At 48.5% G+C, this 25,732-nt stretch overlaps 2 protein-coding genes across 9 annotated transcripts in view; both read right to left on the bottom strand.

Moving 5' to 3' along the window:
* Positions 1-283: 283 nt before the first annotated feature.
* On the bottom strand, positions 284-1,543 carry LOC6897309 (uncharacterized). Its single transcript, XM_002137428.3, has 2 exons — positions 1,396-1,543; positions 284-1,336 (listed from the first exon to the last, which is right to left on the bottom strand). Exons 1-2 carry the CDS (start codon positions 1,425-1,427, stop codon positions 364-366), a joined length of 1,005 nt encoding a protein of 334 aa, XP_002137464.2. The 5' UTR covers positions 1,428-1,543; the 3' UTR covers positions 284-363.
* A 177-nt stretch (positions 1,544-1,720) lies between these two features.
* The window catches only part of sba (six-banded), a 31,101-nt gene continuing 7,089 nt past the window's right edge, over positions 1,721-25,732 (bottom strand). For 2 of the 8 annotated variants that reach the window (XM_033380239.1, XM_033380241.1), the window contains 7 exons: positions 23,296-23,419; positions 11,820-12,162; positions 5,142-7,663; positions 4,990-5,083; positions 4,515-4,919; positions 3,834-4,266; positions 1,721-3,173 (listed from right to left, as the gene is read on the bottom strand). In XM_033380239.1, the coding sequence (XP_033236130.1) occupies positions 2,666-3,173; positions 3,834-4,266; positions 4,515-4,919; positions 4,990-5,083; positions 5,142-7,663; positions 11,820-12,162; positions 23,296-23,419 (4,429 nt within the window). In that variant the 3' untranslated portion in view covers positions 1,721-2,665. Of the gene's footprint in view, positions 3,174-3,833; positions 4,267-4,514; positions 4,920-4,989; positions 5,084-5,141; positions 7,664-7,808; positions 7,931-11,819; positions 12,163-23,295; positions 23,420-25,732 lie in introns of those variants that run through there. The other 6 variants (XM_033380244.1, XM_033380246.1, XM_033380249.1 and 3 more) reach the window with 6 other exon arrangements.

Here is a 25,732-nt window from a genome sequence, read left to right as displayed (position 1 = left end):
AGTTTGCTTTGCCAAAAAAAGGATCGGCACGCCTCTGCAACTGCTATTGTGTAGGTGGCATCCCTAGCAAGCGAAACACTGCACTTTCTGCTCTGGTTCTCTTGTTTCACAATGCAGTTTACTTTCTGTGGAGTAGTGGAGCGGCAACTCTACTCCCGCTTTTCTCCTTTATTTCGGTGTATGCACGGGGTTTCTGGTTTTGCAGAGCAGACATAAAACACAAGTTGAAGAAACCCCCGAACGACTTAAAGACAATGATTGTCCATGAAATGGAGAATATGAATAAATGGAATGAATAGTTTTATAGTAATTGGTTACATTTTATTATTAAAATATGTGAAGCCAACTGAAATTCTCGAACGCCTAGAAGATTGGGACATTGAGTTGCCGCAGCAAAAAGATCAAGCACTTAAGTAACGGACCCGACTTGCGCATTTTGGCCTGGTAGCGAGCTTCCTCCGTGCTGGGCCCCCAGACTTCTTCCTTGTAAAACCACAAGACAACACTGATCAGGAGCAGCACCACGAGACATGTGAAAAGACGTGTGTTCACGCTGAACACCTGTGAAACTACGTCAAAAAATTCCTGGACGAGAGTTTCCTCAAAGGCAAGAAGGGCGTTTCGGGCAACCTCAGGTAAATTTTCGGGATTTCTTTTAGAAGCATTACACGGAACCACTGCTGGCTGTGGCTGATCATCAACTGAGAAACGGATCATAGATTGAAGGGCTGACTGGATTGCCTCCAGCCGCTTATCTAGACGCTGGATAATGTCGCGTGATTTTTTAACATTATCTGGGCGAGCTGCTTTTCTGCGTTTCTGGGCCGTGTTTATCATTTTATTCGCTTTCGTCTTCGTCACTATCTTCTGCACCATTTTGTTCGCCTTCGTTCTGCTACTATGCTCCTTTATGTGTGGGAGGTTGTCGGTGGCCTTCAGCTGAGAGTCGCCGATAAGCCATGGGGAGCTTATGTGGCAGAAGTCCTTGGCCGTCTTTGACGACGACGGCTGAGGATCCAACAAAGTATCATCCATTTGAAACTCGACGCTTTCCCTACAGACCGATGGCTTTTTTGAACATGCTATAGGTTCTAGCTCGTTGTCTTCGATAATAGGCTCGACCATGTTTCCGTAGATCGATGGCTCTACAGAGGCAACTTTTCGTTCCAACATGTAATGTTCGTTCTGGGCCCCTAACTTCTCACTAATGACCGATGACTGCAAGGATGCCGACGTGCTGTATGAAGTGTCGCTGCTTGATTCTGAAGATGATGATTTGAATTGCATCCGTGTCGAAGGCTTCGAGAATTTCAGTTTTTCATCTTTTGTCATGAGCCTGAAAGCAGAGGAAAGAGGTTTAGGATCTAATAAGGTGCCCATGGAAGTCACACTTACATCCGGTTAGGGGAAAAAGGCGTTTTCGGCATAATTGCTGATTTTTATTTTTTTGGAACAAAATGTATAATAATTGTGTGTAACGACGACGAAAGCCTTTACTGGAGTGCCGTCGCCTGCTGGGGCAGGAATATGCCTCACAAACCAAAAACTTTCAGTTTAACATAACCTGATATGAGGAATAGGTAGAATGTCTGAACGAACACAATATGCAGGTGCCTCGCTGATGCCTCCTTATGATGCTAATCAATTGACAGGACTATACCGACCAGGAAATATTCTTGATATTATCCAGCTTTCCAATTCCAATAATTAACCATTTAGCTCTATTGTTTTCCATTTATTAATTTATTTGTTTTTGTGGTTCCGCTAAGTGTGAATTCGTTTCTTGCATTTTGTTGTACAATTATAATTTTACAATAGTTTCAACTAAATAAATAATAACAATTTATAAATATAATTTCTCTTTATTTGCTTCTTTTCGCGATTTTCTCAGTGTGTGTGTGTGTGTGTTTGCATTCGCATACGGTACGACATAAATAATTTGTTGGTTTGTTGAGTTAACCGGGCACAAATATAGCTGCTTTTGATTCGTTCGTTATTTGTTTTTGTATGGATTTGTTCAGTAAAGCCAAAGTACATATTTAATCGAGTAATTGATGGTTATCCAGTGCTGAACTTAGTGGCTAAAGTTCGTCTTAGGCTACCTATTTATAAAAATAATGGTTAGATCTACAAATTGCAACGAAAACAAGAACCTATAAGAACCTAAATCTATACGCAATAAATAAATACTTAACATGTACATCTGTTAGGGTTAGGGTTAGGGATATCTATATATATATATATATAATATGTGTATATACAAAACAACTTAAATTCTGCGCCGCAGCGCTGTCTAAGAAGCAACAAAACGTGTCGCTCGCTTATGGTTAGAACCATCTTTTGTAACTCGATTTCGATTAACATTTTCTGGATGCATTATTGTCTATTTCAAATGTGTGGCAGCGCCGCCCGGCGACGCAACTAAGCAGGGAGTCCTGTGGGTCTGTTAAACAATAGAAAACAACCAACTCCAAAGCGACACTCTGTCTCTGAACTGAGCCAGAGGAAGACATCTAACTAAACTGATTTTCTACTCGTACATAGTTACACATTCATATGCTGTAGGTATTTATATACTAAGTTTGTGGCCTGGCCCCTACTTGTGCCCAATGACGAGCGTGTAGTTCGCTGTGCTTACTGTCGACGACAACGCCGACAGCGCAGGTCATTTGGCCAGCTTCAGGATCTCCGTCCTGCCCCCAGGCGCAAGTTCAGATCCTCCGCTGGCAGTCACTGCCGTGACTGTTGCCCCTGCTGTTCCCATGCCCACTGAAGCGGATGGTGGAGCGGGCGCAATGCGTATGGGCTTGGCTCGCTGCTGCTGCTGTTGCTGCTGCTGATTGAAGAGGCCACTCAGCGTGGCCGCCGTGCTGGCGGTCAGCACCATGCTGTTGGCTCCACTTGTGCTGGCCTGCTGGCGCTTGCTCCGCGCCAGTCCATTTATTTTGTTGTTCGTTGAAGAGGGCTGTGGCGGCGATGGCTGAATTACTGCGGCTGCTGCTGATGCTGCCGATGCTGCTGGTCCTGCTGCCGGAGGAGAAGCAGCGGATGAAGATGAGGATGCTGCTGCCGCTGTGGCTACGGATGTGGGTGTCGAGGAGGCTGAAATATTATCCAACTCAGTCATTGCTTCTTGTATAGCCCGCTCGAGTTGCGAGTTCAGTTTGCGGCTCCTTTGTGGTTTGATGATGGTCGGGGAGTGTACAGTGGAGTGTTTTGTGTGTGTGTGTATGTGTGGTTTTGGAGTTCGGGTTTTGGGTTGGTTTTATTTTATTTTATTTTTTTGCGAGTGTCGAGTGGTGATGATGATGTTCATGTTGATGGTTATGCATATAGACACACACACGCATGGAGCACAGAGAGTTATACACGTTGGGGTTGGCAGGGCAGGATATAATTTTGGTTCAGGTTCAGCGCATATCAAAAAAAGAAACGAGAAGATTAATTAGCAAATTAAAAATCGAATACAAAGAGTAAATCAAAGTTAAATCAATTAAAATTGCTAACAATGGCAAAATTCTATCTACTTATTCAAATTGTAATCAATTCTCAAATAAAACAACTACAAAAGTATCTGCAAAATGGATAAAAATTGCTAGAAAACTAAATTTAAAATGTCAAATGGCAAAAATAAAACTCTTACGATAAATCTATAAAAAAAAGTACATTCATATAAAGGAAATATATGTATATCGAAAATATTCTACGTCTAATAATGTTCTAGTCTACGGTGCTGGTCCTCTGGTGTTCGCTAGATCTTCTCCCCCTTCTCTCCATGAATCTCATCTGAATCTGAATTGTGTTCCCCACTCTTCAACCGGATGGATGCTCACTTTCTGGTGTCCTTTTGGGCCTTGTGATGCGCCTCTAGACCCTCGGAGAGGCTTTGCAACGAGTTGACCGGAATCAGCTCGGAGGTGGAGCGGCCGCCGCCGCCGAACCACTGCACCCAAACGTGGTCGAACTGCTGCGAGGGCGTGCACACGCCGTCGGGCATCTTGACGATTTTCCCGGGCCAGGCTGGATGGCCCCGTGCCGGACCCCAAATCAGTTCCCCAATTGCAAACGATCGAGGCGGCATTAACGGAGTGGCAGTGGTTGTGTGGCATGTGCCACGGCCAGAGCCGCGCTGTGGGCGACGCGATCGTTTCGTTGGTGTGGTCTTGGTCTTGGCCTCCGGCATCGTGGTGGAGGATGTGGCGCCTGGTGATGCGGCTGCTGCTGTTGCTGCGGCCGCTGACAGGGGCTGCGTTGTGCTGGGCGACTCTACGGAAGGCACACAGAGGCACATAGAGACTTGGACATGGGACATGGGTGGACATGGAAGAGGCGATACCAGCACCAGCGGAGGCGGATTACAAGCAGGCAGAGCGAGAATTACAAGCGGTACAAGGCTGGTCATGCAGTGGTCAGTGCGCTGAGTCGCGTCATCGCAGTGTGGATGGTTAGTGTGTTGTGGTGGATGCAGTTAGTGCTGGACATTAGAGGTGCGCTTACGGCGGTTACGGCCTTACCCTGGTAATCAATGTTAACTACTTTGTGGCTATGGAGGAAGGTGGTGTTGCTATTGTTGTTGTTATGGTGGCTGTTGTTGTTGTTGTGCTGCCCGACTGGCGACTGCCGGAGGTGCATGAGCGGGCGATGGCCCTGGCTCTGGCCTCCCGCCACATGAGTGGCGCCAGCGGACGACGAAGACGACGATGACGATGTGATGGACATGGACATGGGCATGGAGGCAGATGTGGTGTTCGAACGAGAGCTGGAGCTGGCCAGTCGCATACCTTGGCCCATCAGGCTCATCCCGTTCTCGGGCGCCGCCTGCGATGTGATGTGTATCCGTCGAATCTTCGGCTCCGAATGCTTGTACATCCCACTCGGCTGCGTGAAGAGATTGCTGGTGCTGCTGCTGTTGCCGAAGCCTGAAAGGAAGTCTGATTAGAGAATGGCTGCCACATGCCACATGCCGCATGGATGATCAGCAGTACTCACTCCTCTCACAGTCTGTGGAAGATGGCGACTGCCGACTCTCGACACTCTGCGGCGAGACAGCGGCATCCGGTTCCGAGCTGGAGACGCATTGCACCTGCCACGAAAAGATGGTTAAATAATGAGCCAAGAGGGGATCGTCAGGAGCCACAAACCATATCACTGCCAGTGCTCCGATGGCTGGGAGGTCGCTCAGGGCTCCGGGGACTGCATGTGGTGGTGTCCGGCGGACTGGCCGCCGTTCCCTGGCGACCCATCGAGGAGTCCGTCGTCAGATAGGTGGTGCCCTGGGCCTGCTGCAGACTGATCTGCTGTGCCTGCTGCTGCTGCTGTTGCTGTGATGGCTGCTGCTGCTGCTGGATCTGGATGGTCGTCGTCGTGGGACTCGCCTGCACGAAGGTGGAGCCGCCACCCTGCTGGCCCGTCGGCATCACCAGGCCCATGGGCGTGGAGTAGATCTGTCCAATGGGACTCAGCTGCCCGTTGGCCCCCACAATGTACTGCTGGCCGCCGGCGCCGGGCGAGATGAAGGAGGGCTTGCTCTGGGGCGACGGAGTGCGCAGCATCACGGGCCCCTGGGGCGTCATCAGGCTGGTTGTGGGCATGTTCTGGATCTGCAGCAGGGTGGCGTCTGGGGCCATCACCAGGCCCGCGGGCATCAGCAGCTGCTGCCCGATGAGGTTCACCTGCTGCAGGATCTGGCCGTTCTGCAGCAGCAGCTGCTGCGTCTGTTGCGGAGCCGCGGCATTGGCCTTGTTCACCACGATGCCCTGGATGCCGGGACTCAGCTGGAACTGCTGCTGGAACTGTGGTGCAGCAGCTGCTGCTGCCGCCGCCGCCGCCTGCTGATGGAGCAGGGCGGGCGCCTGGCTGGGGATGCTGGGCGAGATCTGGGGGGAGTGCGTCTTGGCGGGGGATCCACCACTCGCCGGTGGCGGCGTGTGGCACACGGAACTCTTGCGCTTGCGCGGCCTCCGTTTGGCCTCCGGCGAGGTGATGATCAGCGTCTGACCCTGCGACGGCAGCGCCCCTGGATGAGGCATGGTCAGCACCTGCTCCACGTGCTGTTGCTGCTGTTGTTGTTGATGTGGATGATGATGATGATGATGCTGCTGCTGCTGATGGACAATGTAGCCGCCGTTGGCAAGCGTGTTGAGCAGCACTGTCTGGCCACCGGCTGCTCCGCCTGCGCCTCCTCCTGCCCCCTGTCCCGCCTGCGAGGTGATGATCTGGTGGTGCAGCAGCTTGCCCCCGGAGTTGAGTATCACCGTGTTGCTGCTGCCGCTGCTCGAGGTGGCTGCCCCCACCGGCGAGGGCTGGCTCACAATGTAGCCGCCTCCCGGCTGCGGGTGCAGCTCCTGGTGCTGCTGCTGGATGATGCCCGCGCGGTGGTGATGCTGCTGCAGATGCGGATTCCCCTGCTTACTGTGCTGCGGCCCTGGGATGACCAGCAGCTGGCCGGAGGAGGTCATTATCAGCTGACCCCCGCCATTCGTGGCGCCGGCCATTTGGCCGGCCATCGCCTGGAGCTGCGCCATTCCGGCCTGGGAGCTGCTCAGCGTGGTGATCGGTCGCCCCGTGATCCCAGTGCCCGCCGTGGTGGTCACAATGCTGCGTGTCATCGTGGCCACTGCATTGCTGCTGGCCACAGTCAGCCTCTGTCCGGCGAGGGACTGGTTCTGCTGCTGGCGCATCACACGCAACTGGGGAGCGGCAGCGGTAACCTGTCCCTGTGCCTGGGTACGCATCTGCAGGATCTGCGGGGGCTGCTGATGATGCTGGTGTTGCGGCTTTGGTGATGGCGAGGGCGTGCTCTTGCCCGAATCCAGCAGCGAGTCCGTGGGCGAGGACAAGCTCTGCCTGGGACTCTCGTGGCTGGTGGAGATGGCTCCCACTTGCTCGGGCCGCTTCTCCACAGCGTCCTGCAGCACTGCCGCACTGCTCGAGACGGGCGACTCCTGGGGCGGTGGCACCACCGTGACGCTGGTAATCTGTGGCTTCTGTGGCCGCGCAAAGGCCTGCGTGTCCACCTGCAGTGTGCGCTGTCCGGGACTTCCATTGGAGGAGGCGTTGGCATTGCTTCCCACTGATTCCGCTTCCCACTTGCCGCCAAAGACCGACAGCCGTCGTATCCTCTGGCGCTGCATCTGCAGTTGCTGAAGCTGCTGCTGCTGTTGCTGCTGTTGCTGCTGCTGGGAACTGTGCACGATGGGCTCCTGGGGCAGGGCTCTGGCCGACACAGTCACGGTCTTGGCCCCCGTGTCTAGGCCCCCGCCCAGCGTATTGTGCAGCAGGACTGTCTGCTGCTGCAGGTATCCGGCGGGGTCGTCCTTGAAGTTGGGCTGCTGCTGCTGCTGTTGCTGTTGCAGCAGTTGCGCTGCAGCGGGTGGAGGCAGCGTCACGGGTAGAGGCAGGGAAGAAGGTGCTGTTGCTGCTGCTGCTGCTGGCGGCTGCTTTATCACATGTCCTCCGGCTGAGCGCTTCGGGACTCCAACTCCAGCTCCAGCTCCAGTTGCAGATCCTCCTATTGCTATTCCTATTCCGGCTAATGCTTGACTAGTTTGCATTACAGTCGTGGGCGTGGGCGTGGATGTGGGCATGGTTGTGGGCGTGCCCGTTCCATAGGCATGGCTCCGTGGGGGTAATTTGTTATTGCCGTATTTGTGGCAATCAGCTTCTGGAAATGGAGCAACAAATTGAAAAGGCAAAGTCAGTGAAAGGTCAAGACATCATCCTTTTTGGTTATGCAAAGCGCGTCGCGTCCTTAAAGTGCCCGCAACGTGTCCCCTGCGTGGGCCACAAACAACCACCCACCCACCCACCCACCCGGCACCTCTCCTCTAAAGGTCGTGCAACTACAGAGGCGCCCAAAGCACAAGGAGACCACGGGGGAGTGGGGCTGTGGGGCAGAAGAACGACCCGAATAAAATCAAAACACACAAAAACGTGCTGCTGCGAGAGTCAGACGAAAGTAAAGGGGTTGCGGGCAGAGGGGGGGTGGGCGGGCCCTTGTGGGGCAGCTCCAGTGGTTTTTAAGCAGCGGTGAGGATATAATGGAGGACTTATAATTAAACAACAAAAACAAAAAGAACACCCGCCACTCTCCCAATTTAGTGCCCTTTCATCCAAATGCAAAGAAGAACCCGAAGGACAGAGCTCTCTTTCAAGTCCGGAACTTCTGATACCCTGGCATGTGCATAGAACGTATGAAAGATACTCGTAAGGGAATGGAAAACGCTGCTCATTTACAACAGAGTTTTCCAATTCTTTTTATACCCTATACTCAAAATGATTATAGGGGCATATTCGATCTGTGGGAAAAATGGAGGTGTGTAACACCCAGAAGGAAGCATTTCCGACCCCATAATGTATATATAATCTTGATCAGCATCAATAGCCGAGTCGATAGAGCCATGTCTTTCTGTCCGTCCCTATGAGCGCCTAGTGCTCAAAGACTATAAGAGCTAGAGCAACGAAATTTTGCATCCAGACTTCTGTGATATGCCCCCCGACCCGATTATTTCATTACTATAAGCAAAAGGAACAGATACAGGTGGCTACGGAACTCCGTCCACGTGCTAACTCCTTTTCTGTCCCTCACACACTCTTTGTCGTGCAATGTTAGCGCCATCTGGCGGAGGAGAGCCATACTGACTAGGTATCGGGTATAAATATAGAGTTTGACTAAAATTTTGTTAGAAATTTGTTTCTTTTCTCCGATTGTTTCTATGGGGTCTACGAATATACATGTATATCTTCGATTCCGACTAATATAATGCTTTATTTGATTCCTCCGTTTATTAGCAGAAGAATACGAGTAGATGTGGTCTCCGCCGTGATCGCTCTCGCTCTCTCTCCTTGAGATCTCTCACTCTTTCGTTGGACATTGCTTCCATTCGCTCTTCCCATTGAAGACTCCTTCCAATCTATCTCCCTCTCACAAATTAAGGACTCATTCATTGACTAATCATTCCAATTGGAAATACGAGTATACACAATGTATACCCTATACTCTCCACTGTTTTAACTGATATAAATAAGGACGACTTTAGCCACTGCCCAAATTTTATCCGCCTTTTGCAGATATACAAAGCATGCAAAAAAATAGAAGAAAAAAACCCCCAAATAGAAAAAAACAAACACACGCCGAACCCAGAAAAACCCAGCGAGAACCACAGAAAATTTAAATTCATTTGGCATTAAGCTCGCGAAGGGGAAAGATTTTTAGCAAATACTTGCCACACCCCTCGCTTACAGCGAGGACACCCACGGAGCGCACGGACCACAACCACTCCGCCGCTCAACTCCTGCCCGTGCCAGCCCCCTGCCCCCCGCCGCCCTGTGGCAACCCCTCTCCAATGCTGCAGCAATGCCACGCGAAAATTTCTAAATCGTGCAAAACTTTTGCTTTGTGCGGCGTTTTTAATGCGACGCTGATTGGCCCTCGTCCCCCCCTCCCCACCATCCGTGGGCCATTCCCTGGACGAAGGACCCTGCAAGTGCCCGCTGCATATATTGTGGCTAGTGGTGTGGGCATGGTGGGGCGTGGAAGGCGTGGCTGGTAGGCGGTTCGAAATGGACGCGCTCTGTGCTAAACTTTTGCCATCAAGTCCCTTTTGTTTCAATTAACCTTTTCATTTGAAAGTTTTTAACAATGTTTGCCGAATGTTTGGCCAACTGCTCAGCGTTCCATCCTCTATCTCTCTCCCACCGCCACGCCTCCTCCTGTCTGTGGCAAGAAGGTGGAATGGTGGCTGTGTGTGTGTGTGTGTGTGTGTGTGTTAGGTGTCGCAACCCTTTTCCCGAAATTGGCAACAGTTTTGCAGTTGTTTTCCTTTTTCATCCTGCAAATATCTCAAATGGAAATCAAATTGCTTTGAATTGCTGGAAGAAAAAGTCTTTCAGGAATGCTGAACCGCCCCCCTCCCACTCAGGGCTGGAGCAACGATAAGGACGGCGCTCCCCCCCGCCACCGGATGCAGAAGAGAGCGGTGTCAATAGAAAGTTTTTTTTGAAAGCTTCTGAATAGTTGAAAGGATGATTGAAAGGCGAGCAGCAACGCATCCCGTAGAAATCTTTAACGAATTGAGAGTACCCTTCAAGGCGGGGCGGGAAGAGAGGTATCTCAGGGGTTCCCTAGTCAATGATCTAGCACCTTGAACACACCCATTCCAATGGGAGGGGGGGAAACCATCACTGAGACCTGCCTAAAGCTCTTTTTGGAGCCCCAACAAATTGAATTCTAGTTCTCTCCCTCCCCGGCACGGCCGCCCCCGAAAAACTGTCCAAAAACTGCCTCAGGCACTTTGCAAGTGCAAATGTTTCCGAGTCTTTAATAAACATAACATTTATTTAAGGCTTAAAGCGGCTTAAACAACAGCAGGAAAAGGACGAAGGCGGGTCGGGGCGGGGAGAGACAAACATCCGAGAAATGTCTTTGAGTAACGCGTTGGTTTGGCGGAACGCGTCGAAATCCTTTGTTCTGGTGTCTCTGGTGCCATGCAACGTATGGGAAAATCAAAACAGGCTAAAGGAAAAACAGCCAAGGGAAAAAGTCAGTAGGGAAAGGAGAAGACCAAGGTTGGGGCGAAAGGATTAGGGGGCGGTGGCCGGGGAGACAAAAAGGGAAGCATCCGAAATGCACTTCCCGCCTGCGGGGTGTGCCACTGCCACTGCCAGTGCCACTTCCCGTTGCCAGTGCCCCGAAAGCTGTCTTAAGCTTGTTGAACTCTCGCTACTGCTGCTGCTCCTGGTGCTCCTGCTCCTGCAGCTCCTGCTCCTGCTGCTGTGTTTGTTTGCTGCTGTCCTGCTGCTCGTCAGCTTTCCCTACCCCCTCTATCACTCTCTTAGTTTTCCCTTATGTTTGTTTCCCAGTGTGCATTTTCACTTTATCATTGTCTAGGCATCGTTTTTCACTTGGCAGCAGCAGCAACAGCAGCAGCCACAGCCACAGCCAACATCGAGCACCTTTTCCACTTGGATCTGTTTGCACTTCCACACACACACACACACACACACACATTCCTGAAATGTGTATGTATCGCTGCATGTGTGTGTGTGTGTGTGTGTGATCCATTTTCCGTTTGCTTTTGCTTGGGCTCTATGGCTGGCATTTCCTTGGCCTAGCCTTCCGTGCACTTTTCGCACGTATCTACACTAGTTTTCCTTTGCCCTGACCTCATCCTTCCCATCCCTTCACCCTTCTACCCCGTCTACCCTGCCCCCCCTCCCCTTGTGCATCCTGGCGTCGTCTTCGTTGCGCCATCGTGTGTTTTTTTTTGTTTCATTTTCTCCTTGCAGTTGCGCAAAAATGCAGGCTGGCAGCGCACTCACATTTCTTTTCTATAGCATACTTTTGCGCTGGCCGGGAAAAACGCTTGCCCGCAGGGAAGCTCTCTGACAGCCCAGGGTTGCCATGGCGCAGCAAATAAACGACTAAAGCGTCTGGTCTGCCATTCCTTTGGGGCCATCAAAAGAAAAAGTCATTGCCAAGCAAATCATTTCATTTGATTTGAGTTGCGTTTCGTTGGGTTCAGCGCCGCGCTGTGAGATTTTATTTAATCTACTTTTTGCAGCTTTGCCATGGCTTTGCCATCTCCCATCTGTCAAATCGTCTGGCAACCCTGGCAGCTGGCAATCCTCAAATATTGCAGTTTCGCCTTTCGACGTTTGTGTTTGTCGTCGCTTAACATTGATTAAGTTGGAAATGTGGTGGGGTATGGGTTACAACGACAGGGACAGGACAGGGCTTCTTTATATATACATATGTACTCTTTTGGTCTACATTTATACATACAAATGTGTGTATGTACATATGTATGTGTTTTGTTCACCTTTGTTGGCCATTTCAGGTGTGGTTGTTATTGTTGCATGGACTGTTGCTGCCGTCGCAGCCGCAGCCGCTGTCGTCGTCGTCGTCGCCGCCGTCGTTCTCATCAGCGTCGAGAACACATCACTGACAGCTGCTGGCCCAGATATGGATACAGATACAGATACAGATACGTTTGCGGCGGGCAGCGTCGTTGTCGTCGTCGCATCATTGACACTCTGCTGCTGCTGTTGCTGCTGAGATTCAAGAAATCGCCGCTGGTGCAGGCAAGGTGTCGTCGTCGTCGTCGTCGCCGATTCGACTGTGGCTGCAGCAACTGTTGGCAGCTTCAGTGGCATATTAGGCACCTGAAAAAAAGCAAAACAAAAACAAACAAATGCCTTAATTAGTATAAATTCTGTGGAACAATCGAATTAGGTGCCGCCGCCAGTACTGTGATGTCAAATCGGGAATTTAATCAAACCCGTGATTCCCCCCTCCCACCCCTCCCTGCCACACACTCACTCAAAACGTAAACAACGAAAGCGAGAGGGGTAAAGGGGGTCGGGGTGGGGGTGCGCCCCATTAATTTGCATAGAAAACGTGAGTCGCATTTTCTAAAAATTATTTAAGCGCCGACGAGCCCTGGGCACCGTTTTGTTCGCCTTTAATACATTTTTCTGCATTATTTTTAGCCAATTTTTATAGGATTTGTAACATTGCCGATGATTGAAATTAAATTAGCCCCAAATTAATTACAAATTATTTTGTACCTTTAAAAATTTAATTGCTTGGGGCGTTCATTTATGATGTGGAAATCCTCTGCTTCCTTCCCATAAAACTTGTTTACTTTTGCCCATTTATTACCTATGAGTATTTCGACAAATAATTTTCTTTTAACAAATTCTATTTATTAGTCACCGAACATCCTCCAAATTTGGTTATTTAAATTTTCGATAATTGTCGGACAAATTCAATTTAAATCCAAAACTAGATGTCCCTATCTTTTTACGCTTTAATTCGATTTGGAAAAGGGTTATTTTTCCTGTGGAACCCTACCTATCGGATGTAATTTCAATTGAAATTTTGCCCAATTCGCAGACCATTTTTATTCAATTTAGTTTTGGAAAAAGGGACTCCAATGGAAGGGTTAGTTGTGGGGCATCGGCATGGCCTGATGTGTTCTATAATTTGCAACAATTGAAATCAGATACAAATTTCACACTGAAATTTTCGGCCTATTCCCAAGAGACTCGTTCTCTCTCTCTCTCTCTGGCAGGTATCATCCACTCTGGTATTCCCTGTAATCAGGACTCCCCTTCGATGATGTGTTTCCTGTAATCTGAATTAAATTCAATTCGATTCGAAAAGATTCTCCATCCAATGATTAGTCGTGTGCCCCTTGCTATGGCTCAAAGTGTTTTCTAATTTGCGGCACGTGAAATCAGATACCATTTGAGAGATACCCTCAGCCCTTTATTTGCTTTGCCAAAGGACGAGGGACGAGGAACGAGGGTTATTTTAGGGCGTTATTTCTCCGAAATTCGACCTTGGCCCCGGGGCTCAGTCGCAGTCCAATTAGTCCATTTTCGGAAGGCAGTGGAGTCCCGTGCCGCATCCTTCCGAGTGGAGAGTACACTCATGTAATCCAATCAAATGCACCAGCAGATCCCTCATTATCGGGTTGAGCAGATCAAAAGACTCCCCGCCCCGCTCCCCTCCCGCCCCCTCTAGCCCCCTCTCATCGCCAAAGGTTGCCATGGCAGCCCCCGCATCAGCCGTAAACGCACGGAATTTATGCAAATGAATCGCCGGCAAACGGTTTCGATTTGCACGCCTCCACGTCCCCCGTTCCGTCATGGATGATGATGGACGAGGCAGCGCCAACGAAGCGACCCTTTTGGGGAATGGCCACTTTTTGCGGCACTGCGAATCAGTGGCAGGCGAGCGAGGGGAGGGGAGGGAGAGGCTCTCTGGCAATTGCTTCATTGGCTGGCCAAGCGCTGGACGATGGACGTGTCGCAACCATTTTGGGCCAACAATTTGTACCGATGCGAGCCTTTTAGGCGACGCAGTCGGGGCTTTAAGCGAGAGCAGGCATTCCGCGGACCAAAGTTGGTTATTAAACATTAAAATGTTTCACTGACTTCTTTGTTACAGCAGCACAAACGAACGGCAAGCCAAAGGAGCGACCAAGGCAATTGGAGAAGGCAATAAAATGCTCCAAGTACCAACTGGATAAAAGCCCTGGGGCCTGGCGGAGGCTGAGGAGGCTGCCCCCAGAGGGAGATCTGCTATCTCAAGTGCTGAAATTAAATGAATCATTGGCCAGTAAGTAGAAGATAATGAAACGTGAAACTGCGAGCTGGTGCTGGAGCTGGAGCCGGCACTGTAACTGGAGAGTAATGAAATATCTCGAGGGCATCTCTCAAGGTAATCGTTTGATGGGAGCTTCAGCTCCAGCTCTCCCACTAGTAGTTCTCTCTCTATCCCTGTGGAGCATCCTTTGCCGAGATTTGAGAGCCAATTAATTTATATTCATCTCTAAAGTTTATTAATTGGCCCACGCCTCAACAACGACTAGGAAATAAACCCATTAGGGTACTGATCCCCATACCACTTGCTCCCAGGCAGGAGCCAAGCAGGAGCCAAGCAGGAGCCAAGCAGGAGCCAAGCAGGAGCCAGGAGGCAGCCTCATAAACGACTAAGCTTTTGATTCCTTGTCCTCTTCAGAATCCGAATCAGAATCAGAATCAAGAGCTTTGCTTCTGTTTTGTGTTGCTTTTTGTTGTGCAGCTTCAAGTGCTGCTGTTGCCATGGCTTTGGTTGCCACTTAGTCAAAGGCAGTTGCCACACAGAAAAGCAAACATAATTTCAACTTTTGAAATGCAATAAAACCGCATCTCATCCCACACAGCCCCAGACACAGTCCTCTGTTCCCTGTGTACTCCTCCGCCTCCGCCACCGCCACCTGCACCTCCTCGTGCCTCGTAGGAAAAGCTAACAAATGTATGTAGAACATTTGCATTTGCCAACTGGGTCGCCATCGCCATCGCCGTCAGCCTCATCCTCATCGTTGGGGCGTGGAGCGTGGAGCGACACGTCCCCCACCATCGTGTCGTGTCTCTGGGCTTTGTAAATTATATGAAAAAATAATATTACAAAAAAAAATCACAGGCAGAGAATACTATGTGTATGTACTACGCAACTGCAACTGCAACTGCAACCAAATGTTGCCATGGCACCAGGGCCCCAGGGCCCCAAGCTCTCGGGTATCTGCATCCCCCCTGGAATCGGGTGGCCATTCAATGCGAGGGCATTCAAACATAATATCCAAATTTAATTGGCATTTAATGGAAAAATAATTAAGCAAGAGCTGTGCATGTTCTCGACTGCCACTGACAGCAGCAGCAGAAGCCGCAGAAATTGCAGTGGCAGCAGCAGAATTGGTGGATCGACTAGACGATGACTACTACCGACAAGCCTCTAACAGGTGAATCAAAGAGTGATATAGTTGGACAACAGAAAGAGCTCGTACAGAATGAGCAAGCAAAAGCCCCATACGGAATGCGGGAATAAGTCTCAAAGCCAAAATTTTCCTGAAATCGACTAATCGATTAACAAGCAACAGCAAAACAAAATATCGATTAAAAAGTACACGAAAACTGCAGAATAACGATTAAAAATTGATTAGGAAGTTAATTACAGAAAATAGATTATAAATTATAAATAATTAAATTTGATTAACAATTTATTACAAAATTACAAGATTTCAATTATAAATTGATTAAAAAGTTCAGCAAACGATAGATCTTTTGGCTTTTTTTGGATATTTAAGGCAACAAAATCCGCAAGCAGTAGTTATTTGAACTTCTTGAATAGCTAGCCTTTCAATTATAGTTTACTGCTTGTGTGTGCACTGCTTAAGAACACAAAAAATAGTTATTAAATGGAAAATTAGGATTAAAGCAATAAAATCCGCAAGCATTTAATGCTATTTGCACTGCTTGCTGGGTATATGGTACTGCTTTACAATTATAGTCTACTGCTTGAGTGCACAACAACAGCTATGAAAGGGCATAATAGGATCAAGGCAATGAAATCCGCTAGCATTTAATACTATTTGCACTGCTTGTATGGAATATGGTAACTGCCTTTCAATTATAGTCTACTGCTTGCATTTGCACTGCTCAAGAGCACAAAAATAACTTTTATTTATACCAAAAGACCCCATTAAACGGCATATTATGATGCATTCATTATTCACTCTCCCTCATCAGAACTGTCACATTTTGTGGACCAAGCCGAGCATATCCTTTCGTGACGTGACCCTTTGGAGAACCCAGCGAAGCGTTGAAGCGACGCGTTGACACTCTCCACCAAAGCGTGCGGCTAATGAATACCAACAAAAAATAAAACACACACATGCCATATTATACGATACACTCGTACATACATATGTACATATGTTTGTGGATATAATCGTGTTCTGTATATAATGGATAGTTGTACGAGTACACACGGATCCGTACATATTCATATTCATATTCAATGTGCTTCATAGATGTGAAACATGTATTTTGCATATTTTTGACGTATTAACTGTTTTAGCCGCGGGCATGGCCATGGCTGGGTGGGGGGTACTCTAGGGGCAAGGGGTTGTGCAAATTGTGTAACACGCAACAAAATGCCAGTGAAAATACCAACAAACATTGCACTTTTCCATGCATAATTGTGGAAATTAAAACGAACTGTGCCGCCAGACAGTGCAGTGCAGTGCACCCACCACCCCACCACCCCCTTGTGTGGGGTGGCTGTCCAGGGGTCGCACAGTGGATGGGTGGGTTGAGGCCAGACCATAGACCGACCAACCGACCGTCCGACCATATGCAAACGAGCTGGGCGGCGAGACTCCCAGCTTGGCTGTGGCTCTGCGGCAGTCTCTGGTGGTTGCAATCGGGTTGCAGGTGTGAAGCGCATGCACAGGTGCATGAACGGTGTTGGTTTTCATTAACGTCATAATGCCCGACAGCTTTAATCCTTTGCCAAGACTAGGGGATGGACTGTCTCGGTCTTGCAAGTGGGAGTGGACGTGCAGCTCTCGGACACCGACATGGACATGGACACGGGTGCCCGGGCGTCCGGGCACCTCCTCCGGGCAATTGTGCGCGCACACAGGAACAACAGGAACAGGAACAGGAACTCTGCGGCGCTGCCGGATATGAGTAATCGCTCAGTCACGTCGTGGCATCGGCAAGTCCTTGGCTGCACCAGGACCAGCGCACTGCAGCAAGATTTTCCCCCCCGAAAAAAAGCAAACAAGAGTGTGGGAGAGAGTCCATGTGCATGACGCAACCCACAACGGAAATCGCTCAACGTTCCGTTAATGGACGCCCGCCAGGATGGACCTGCCTCATTTCTACTCTCCTGAACGATGTCGATGTCGAGGCCATTTCTAACTGCAATAAATTGAAATGCAAGAAGTCTTCAAAGCTGCCCCACACACGGGCAGGGCAGGACTCTCGCTTCAAAGCGGACATTTAGGGAAAATTGAATTGACACAATCCATGGCGGGGCGGGGAGGTATCTGCTTGACGAAGCCTCTCAACTGTTCAGGTTTTCAGGATATCGATTTGTGGGAAACACTTTTCAGGGCCACAAAAAGTGCTATTGGGGCCACAGTGGGGGCTCGCCGCCGAGGGACTATCTTTTATTGATTCTTTTAATAATTTAGAATCCCTTGTGGCGAATGGTTTTTGTTTGTGGCCGTTCACTTATGAGAAATTTCCATAAGTAGCAAATGTGCGAGTGTGCCAATCTATGTCCTTTTCTTGCCTCTTTGGGCGGCTCTTCAAAGGGTATCATCCACTGCCTTGTTGCCATTTGTTGAAATGCATCTTTTAAATACAGTGAGAGCTCTCCTTTGGCTTAAGTTTCTCTGCTTTTTATTTGGCCAAAGGACCTTCGGTGTACGGAAATCTTTACTCCCATTCTATTGGATTTCCTTCGAATGATGGGTAAGGGAAATCCTCTCCTTCGTCGCCGCCCCCGCCCATAACTCATTCAATTGCAAGAAGTAAAAAGTTTTTCCTAGTTCCTTTCTGCCACTGTGTCAACGTCAACGTTCGCTTGTGGAGGACACATCTTCCAGTTCATTCCCCATCATGGGTTCATTCCCCCCCTCTCTGCTGCTGCTGCTTCTGGTGCTCCTTCATCTGTTCCTTTTCTGGTTTCTGGTTGAGGTCCTGGGGTCCCTGCCACCACGCTGTCTGCTCATGGCGCGTACAACATTTAATTTGGACTAATGAAGTTTCTATAAAAGCCCAGGCCCGGGCGGCAACGTTTCTCTCGCTCTCGGAAATTCAATTTTTGCCACCAAAAACTGTGCGCAGGGGGCAAGTCAGTGGAGTGAACACTAAACTAAAAGTGGAGTGGACTGGAGTGGAATGGTGTGCTGTGGCAGCAGTGGAGGCAAGTGGCGTGGAATGGAGTCAAGCCGAGACGAGAGAGGGGCAAAGGAGGGGCAACGGAGGGAAGAGACAAGTCTCGAGACAAGACAAGTCTCAGGTCTTCCTGCTCACATTCGAGTGACGTGCAAATTACCCCCGAAAAAAGGAAAGAAAGAAACAAACGACTACACCAGGCACTCGCGTATTTCCCTGAAAGATTAAGATTGAGGCAGGAAGGTTGTTGCATCCCTGCCACCTGCCACCAGACACCATTGCGCCGCCTAATTGTTTTAGTTGTTGTTCCATGAATATGCTAAATTGTCTGCCACAGTTTTCGTGCCCGCGCTCTCTGCAAATGTTTATAAATGCAAATTGGCCGAAAAGTGCAACAGCAGCAGCGCCGCGGCAGCAGCAAAAACCAGGGAGAATCCGATTGGGGCTGATGGACGCCACTTTCCGGACGTGCTCGGTTGCCTTTCGCTGTGCGTCAGAGTTTGCGAATGGGAATGGAAATGGGAATGGAAATGGGAATGGAAATGGTATTCGGAGGCGATTCCGGGGACAGCCCTGAATGAATGAATGACAGCGCACAAACAAGATAGGAGGCAGCGACTGATTTTCGGGCGAACCTTTGTTTTGATACCCTTTCTATGATAGTCATCCGATATGATCGTTCCATGCACTTCCTCACTCCCAGCTGCTCCTACGGCAACTATTCCGCCTCAGAGATCTATTCTTCGAGAATACATAAACAAAATACATGTCGTGTGAGCACCCGAAACGGGTACAGCGGCTCCATAGAAAAGGAAAATGATCGTGTTCTGTCTCCTATCGAAAATAGCACCGAGAATGCCAAAACAAAATACATGTCGTGTGCATGATCGCTCTTTGACTCGGTTCTCATTGATAAGAGTTGTATTTTGTTGAGGTTGTTGTTGAAGTGCACTTTAATTCAAAAAGCGTGACCATCACAGACCTACAAGACAGAATATGTCTATGGTTCTTATAAGAGATTTTGACCGATAGTTGGAATATCTTGGGTTTTCCAAGTACTTACCTTATTCTTCTTATGTACTACCCGCCGTACTACCCGCTTTGTTTATGCCAAATATCTACCCAAAATCACAATACCCCTCGTCTAGGGTATACAAATGTAGAGCAATGCGATGCGATGCAATCTGGGGGTTTACTTTCGTTTTCTGGCCCTGACACGGCCGATAGCAGAGGGAGGGGGAGCGGCGGGGGGCACTGCTACAAAGCAGATTGTCCGGCAGCCAACCTTCACGCACATTCAGGGCAATCAAACCATCCGACTTCGTCATTCCCTGACTTTTGCGTGTGTGTGTCGTAAACAGCAGCAACAGAAACAGAAAACGCCACAGAAACAGAAACAGCAACAGCAACAACAATTAATATTGCTTTTATTTTTATTGTAAGCTGTAAATTTTGTGGCAACAATGCTGAACAGCGCCGACATCGTTCGGCGCACGCTGACCTTCTCAAGTCTGTTTGTTTGTTTTGTTTGCCTTTGTCGGAATGGAATCTGAATGTAGAGAACTGGGGCCAAAGTTTTATTTGTTTGCTTGAGACCTGCCTGGGACCTGGGACCTGGGATCTGGTACTTGCCCCCGCCGACCCAGAGGCCTGTGCCTGCGCCACTTGCCACACAATGCTGCCGCTGCTGCTGCTGCGTGCAATTCTCTCGAAATAGAAGTCCATTGGGGACGAGGCAGCTGCTCTCTGCTTTTTGCTTTTGCCTGCGGAAAATCAATTTCAATTGTCTCGCACTTATCGGAAAATATATAGAAAAAAAAAAAAAAACCCGATAAAGAACGAGTCAATCTTTTTGTTTGTGTTTTGTGTTTCAGTTTTTCATTTGCACTTTTAGCAATTGAGAATTTCAATTGTAAATAATTGTTTAATTATCGACAATTGCAGTGGAATCGAGAGCCGAGAGCTGCGAATCGAACAGACAACAAAGCCTTCTGCGTCAATCCATAAACCGATTCCTGAGTCAGGGGCAATACAATGCACATATAGAGAATGGTTAAAGGGCCACAGAGAGCGCTATAATTACGCGATGAGGCATGCCTAATGAGGGACACACTGCGTATACGCAGTCCGCGGATTACGTATACGCCCATTATGGCTATTAATTATACATTAATCGCATTTGGGGGAAAAGGCCTCACCAATCGGATTACACAGTCTTTTCTCTCATGAGAAAAACTTTTCTCTTTCACAGCTTTATTTTTATTTTACAGACTTTTCAAATTGGATATCAAATACGAGTACGGGCAACGCAAAACTAGTTATGTCTCAACTGTAATTGTCTGCCATCATGCCTGCCGCTGCTCCATTTGGCCTTTTCAGTTTTAGCCTCAACTTTCCAATCGTAGCCGAAACACTCGAGACTTTGTCTCCACCGACATCATAATTTGCTGGCTGGATGGCTGGATGGCTGGATGGCTGGCCCAGCCTCAAACCGAGCGACCGACTGCCTGGCTGCTGCCATGCGATACCATGGCTCAATGCTCAATCCGAACTCCAGCTCCACAGCAGCTCCGTAGCTCCATTGAGTGACAGCCGCTTTGTCTAGCTTTCTGGCCAAAAGAGACTTTCACCAAACAGAAACACACACACACACACACAGAGAGGGACAGAGAATGGGCGATAGAGAGAGAAACAGTGACAGAGACAGAATGAAATCCCTAACCTACCACACCTTAAAGCACAAAAGAAAGGCTGCTAAAAGCAGTCAAGACAACAGCATAAAATGGCAATAATCAAAACAGAAATGCGAACAAATCAACGAGCGTAGACTTCATTATGTGAGGCCATCAATCATGGCCAAAACGAAACGTAAAAAGGGGCAGCATGGGGCAGCGGAGTTGAATGTGCCCCCAAAACATGAGACGTGCTACAAAAGTCCCCCGATACCCACGTAACTCAAAGTTATAGCCAAAAGACCGAATACAGGCACACACAGTCATCGACTCTTGTGGTCAAGCAAGAGGCAGGACAGAGAGATGGAGAGAGGGAGACAGAGAGAGAGGGAGACAGGGGACAAGCGCTATCGGTGGCACAATGAAGTGTTTAGTAAACAAATTGCGGTTTCCCCTGCCTTTCGATAATACGCATTTTAGATCAGCTTAGCCCCCATCAAAATGGAGGCTGCGAGAGGGAAGGGGAGGCAAAAAGAGTAGAAGTAGAAGTGGAGGTAGAGGTAGAGGTTGAGCTAGAGGTGGGTTGAGGAGCCACGTTATATGTAAGTGCATTGCACCGAAATATCGATTGACGGAGCAGCAGCAGCAGCAGCAGAAGAAGAAGAAGCAGCGCCAACAAAAGACGACAATCAACGCTGGCGCGCGAGTTTCACAGTTCCAGGCATTCAACTTAAAATGCGTGTGTGTACACTGTGAGAAAATGAGGAGGGACACCGCAAGAGCTCACTCTTGCCAATGAAAGTGAAACAATAATTTCGTTGAATTAAATGTTGGAAAAAGGGGAGCTTAATTGGTTTGCATAAAGAGCAAAGAGCACAAAAAAGTTCAATCTTGGAAAATTGTTGATTCCAAGATTGAACTTTTCTGATGGAAAATTTCGTGGTATTTATTCCGAGTATTTATGGAATTTTTGCTTGAACTTTTTTCCACCTCTAATTTTTCCGAGTGCAAAACACTCCTCAAACTTTGGTGGGGAGCATATTAAAAGGACATTGAATGTGCGCGCGGGGGCGGCCAGGCGCTCGAGGGGATGGAGGGAAGGGGGAGTCGGAGTCGAAGTCGGGGTCGGGCGTTGGCGCTTGACGGCGGGCATCAACGTCACGCAAAAAACCAAAGGGAAACCATAAACTCAAATTAATGACCTCGGCGGATGGCCAACGAGTGGAAGGGAGACAACAGACAAATGCTGAAAGGCGAGACAGAACAGAAGCCAATAACAAAAGCAGAGCAGGGCAGCGCCAGCAGCAGCAGCAGAAATAATCATAAGAAAAAGACGAAAGACGAATAAGAAGAAGCCGAAAGCAGCAGCAGCAACAGAAGCAGAACAACGGCACATGGCCATGTCCAATGTCTGGGTGTGATTTACCGTTAACAGTTTTTGTTTTTGCTGCCGCTGCTGCTGCTGCCGCTGTTGTTGAAAATTAATCTTATTGCAGGCGATTTCACTGCGATTTACACTGCACACACACACACGGGCATATACTTCTATATATGTATATGTATGTACATGTATGCAGATAGTATATACAAATTGGAACTGCTCCAGAGAGCAAGCGGCAGATGGTCACCAATGCCAGGGGGGGAGGGACGGTGGAATGGAGAGTATCCAACTCTGAGTTTGTTTGCTCTGTGATTATGCAGTCGACGTCAACGTCAACGTCGCTGCCATCGTCGTCGTCACAGTCGATTTGTTGTCAAACTGGTTTTACAAATATTTTGCGTTAATCTGGAAGCCCCACTGACGAGAGAGGGCTGGAAGGGGGCTGCGGTGGGGTGGGGTGCTGCTGGAGCTGCAGTTACACTGCAGCAAAGCTCAGTGAAAGTCCGCTGAATGCTGTTCTCTCCGCTCCGCTCCTCTCCCTGCCGCAGCCTTTGCCTTCTACCTTTCCTCTCTGTCTCTCTGTGGCGCGCGCTCTTTCCAGCTAGTTAGCTCGGTGCACACACATCCCCTCTCTCGCGCTCTTGCCAGCTAGTTAGCTCGGTGCACATTCAATTAGATTTAGCTCTGGCTTCAGTTTTAGCTTTCGGTTTAGCCGAAGCTTTGGCGCTGGCTTCCCCTTCCCCTCGGCTCTCGTCGGTATTTACAGCCAATTATGAGACAAACAAGTTGAGAGCGCTGCCCGGATAGAGATGACAGCGTGACCGCAATCAAGCGCAATCACGGCACGTCTGCCTCTCCTCTAATCGGAAAGCGCCGTCCCTGTAGTACATCCGAGTCTAAGGAAATGTCCACGACTTTCAATTTCCATGATCATCCTCGGCATTCATTCATTCGCGCCGTTCCATGCCAGCTTTCAATAGATTATCACGGATTAGTGGGGCTTACCTGTGCATTGAAATCGAATAGGCATTCCGGTCGCAGCGGACAGGGTAGACCGCACTTGCAGGTACCCTGCGTCAGCAGATAGTCCTTGATTTGGAATTGCGTGCGAAGCGTTTTTCCCGTGGGACTGCAATAGATACAAATGATATGAGAATCGAAAGATACACGTACAAGCATTCCCAGTATTCCATTATTCACTATTTTAACGCACAATTAGTTTTATGGAAATCATGCAATTACCCCAAGGTTACCCCCCGTGCCAGCTCTGTGCCCACCCCCACCTCTGGGGTGCAATTAGCCGCACTAACTAACAGAACAGACAACAGACAGCAGACAGCGGAGGGGGCCAGGCAAAGGGTAATGGGCGAGTGTTTGATTAACAGCTCATTAACATAATGGACATTAACATGACAATGTAAGGCGACTCTCTCTACTGCGCTCCGCTCTGCTCTGCTCTGCTCTCTGTTTATCTCCTCTCTCGCTCTCTCGCATAAATTAATACCAATCAGAATTGCTCGCTCGCTGTCCGTCTGTCCGTCCGTTGGATAAGTGCGACTCGATCGGAGCATAATTCAAACTGGTTTTATATTTATGTTTGTGTTTTTTTTTTGTTGCGTTTTATGGTTAATTTATGAGATTTTTTGGTTAATGTTACAGGGCTCCCACGTGTTGTGTTGAGGAATGGCGTGATGAATATTTCGAAAGGGGTAAAATTCGCTCGTAGCCCCTCTTTCAAGGTCCGCCTTTTAAGCATCATCCCCTAATCTCCCTGAAAACCTTGGATTTTAATTCAAAAGTGCTTCGAAATGGTTCCCAGTGGTTCCGAGTTGTGTTTTTTGTGTCCATATGGGTATCTTGAAGATCCATAGACACACAATGTGAAACTGCTACAATTTAACAATGAAAACGAAAATATTCCCCCCTCTTTGTACAGAGAGACAAGGCGCGGCGAACAAAGGAGAACAGAACTCCGCACCTCGTGAAAAATAACAAAAACAAAACGAGTATTACTACGTCATCCATTCCGTTGCCACAGAACGCGCCTATGCGCCATCAAAAAATTATGAAAAGGCAAAAAATTGATTTAAATTTTTTCAAATTTAAATACCGACAAAAACAGAAAGACAAAAAAAAAGAAACCCCAAATGAATCCAGTTGAAAGGCTGCCGAAGGGGTTAGAGGGGTTAGAGGGGATGAGAGAGAGGCCAGGGCCACGACCACGACCAGGTCCAGGGCGGTTTTTCCTTTCTCAATTTTGGTTACCCTTTCCACTTATCGGGTGCCGCTCCTCCCCTCCCGCTCCCGCTCCCCACGGGCCACGCATGACCGCAAATCTGCCGACATAAATGGGTTGTCGCATGTGCGCTGCCAGGGTTTGCAAAAAAACAAAAAAAAACCCCCAGAAGGAGAGGCACCTTTTGGGTTTCGACGAAGCTTTGAATACTCTTTATGAATTAATTATGATTCAATTTGGTTTAGATTTTTGTTGAAATTCTTTAGACTGTGGAAAAAATGAGTCTTGGAGAGAGAACAAATATAAAAACCAATTCCGACTGGTAGTTCTTTAGAAATGCTATTCGTTTGTGAACTCATTTTGTGTTAATGAATTTGTGATAAGTTCTTTAACTTATAGGAATACCCTTGTACAACTAGGAATTTAGCATTTATTTATTGGTCTCTAAGTTATGATATTTTTGAAGAAGTAATTTCTGCCTTTTCGCGTCTTTAGCATCATTCAAAATACCTTCTACTTGGCTCTATTTTACTTTCAAAGTCCCTCAAATAACCTGAAGACATTAGGACTCCTCGGAACGTTTTTGTGTCGAGGCACACATGTCAGTCTATAAGATCTTTAAGATCGAAGGGATAGACAAACATTGCCATGTCATTTAGGAGGTCTTACGAGTACCTTTATCCGTTGCCCAAGTCATAGTATCCCCTGAAAGGGTATCGCGAAACAAAACATAAAAAAAACAAGAATAAAGAACGCAAAAAACCAGAGAGAGAGAGAGAGAGAGAGAAAGGGAGAAGGGGGGGAAAAAACGTAGCTGCTTATTAATTGTAAAGTGTGAGCACGTTGAAGGAATCAAGGGCGCTGATGATGACGCCGTTCGAGGAGTATCGCAGTCGGAGTCGGAGTCGGAGACGGAGTCGTGCCACTCGAGAGACGACGACTGATGCCAGGGCTCAAGTTTTGTTGCTGGGCTTACACTCATACATGCATGCATCCCCTCATGCCCCTCATGCCCCTTGGCCATACTCGAGACCATTCTCTCGAACCCCGTGTTCGTATTCGTATGGGAAATCTGAATAATGCATGAAGTGTGAAAGCGGCAAGGGCATTAAATGAAACGACGACGACGACAGCAGGACAGCAGGACAGCATCACCAGCAGCAGGAGCAGGAGCAGGAGCAGCAGGAGCAGGAGCAGGAGCAGCAG

This window comes from Drosophila pseudoobscura, chromosome 2, assembly GCF_009870125.1.
Source record: "Drosophila pseudoobscura strain MV-25-SWS-2005 chromosome 2, UCI_Dpse_MV25, whole genome shotgun sequence".
NCBI classification, from domain to species: domain Eukaryota; kingdom Metazoa; phylum Arthropoda; class Insecta; order Diptera; family Drosophilidae; genus Drosophila; species Drosophila pseudoobscura.
This window is presented reverse-complemented; position numbering and strand designations above follow the sequence as displayed.

Bases quoted from the DNA above. Each gene is read 5' to 3' on its own strand.
- LOC6897309 (XM_002137428.3), bottom strand. From the start codon at position 1,427: ATGCCGAAAACGCCTTTTTCCCCTAACCGGAT. The intron at 1,337-1,395 runs GTAAGTGTGACT...CTCTGCTTTCAG, and splicing joins CCTTTTTCCCCTAACCGGAT to GCTCATGACAAAAGATGAAA.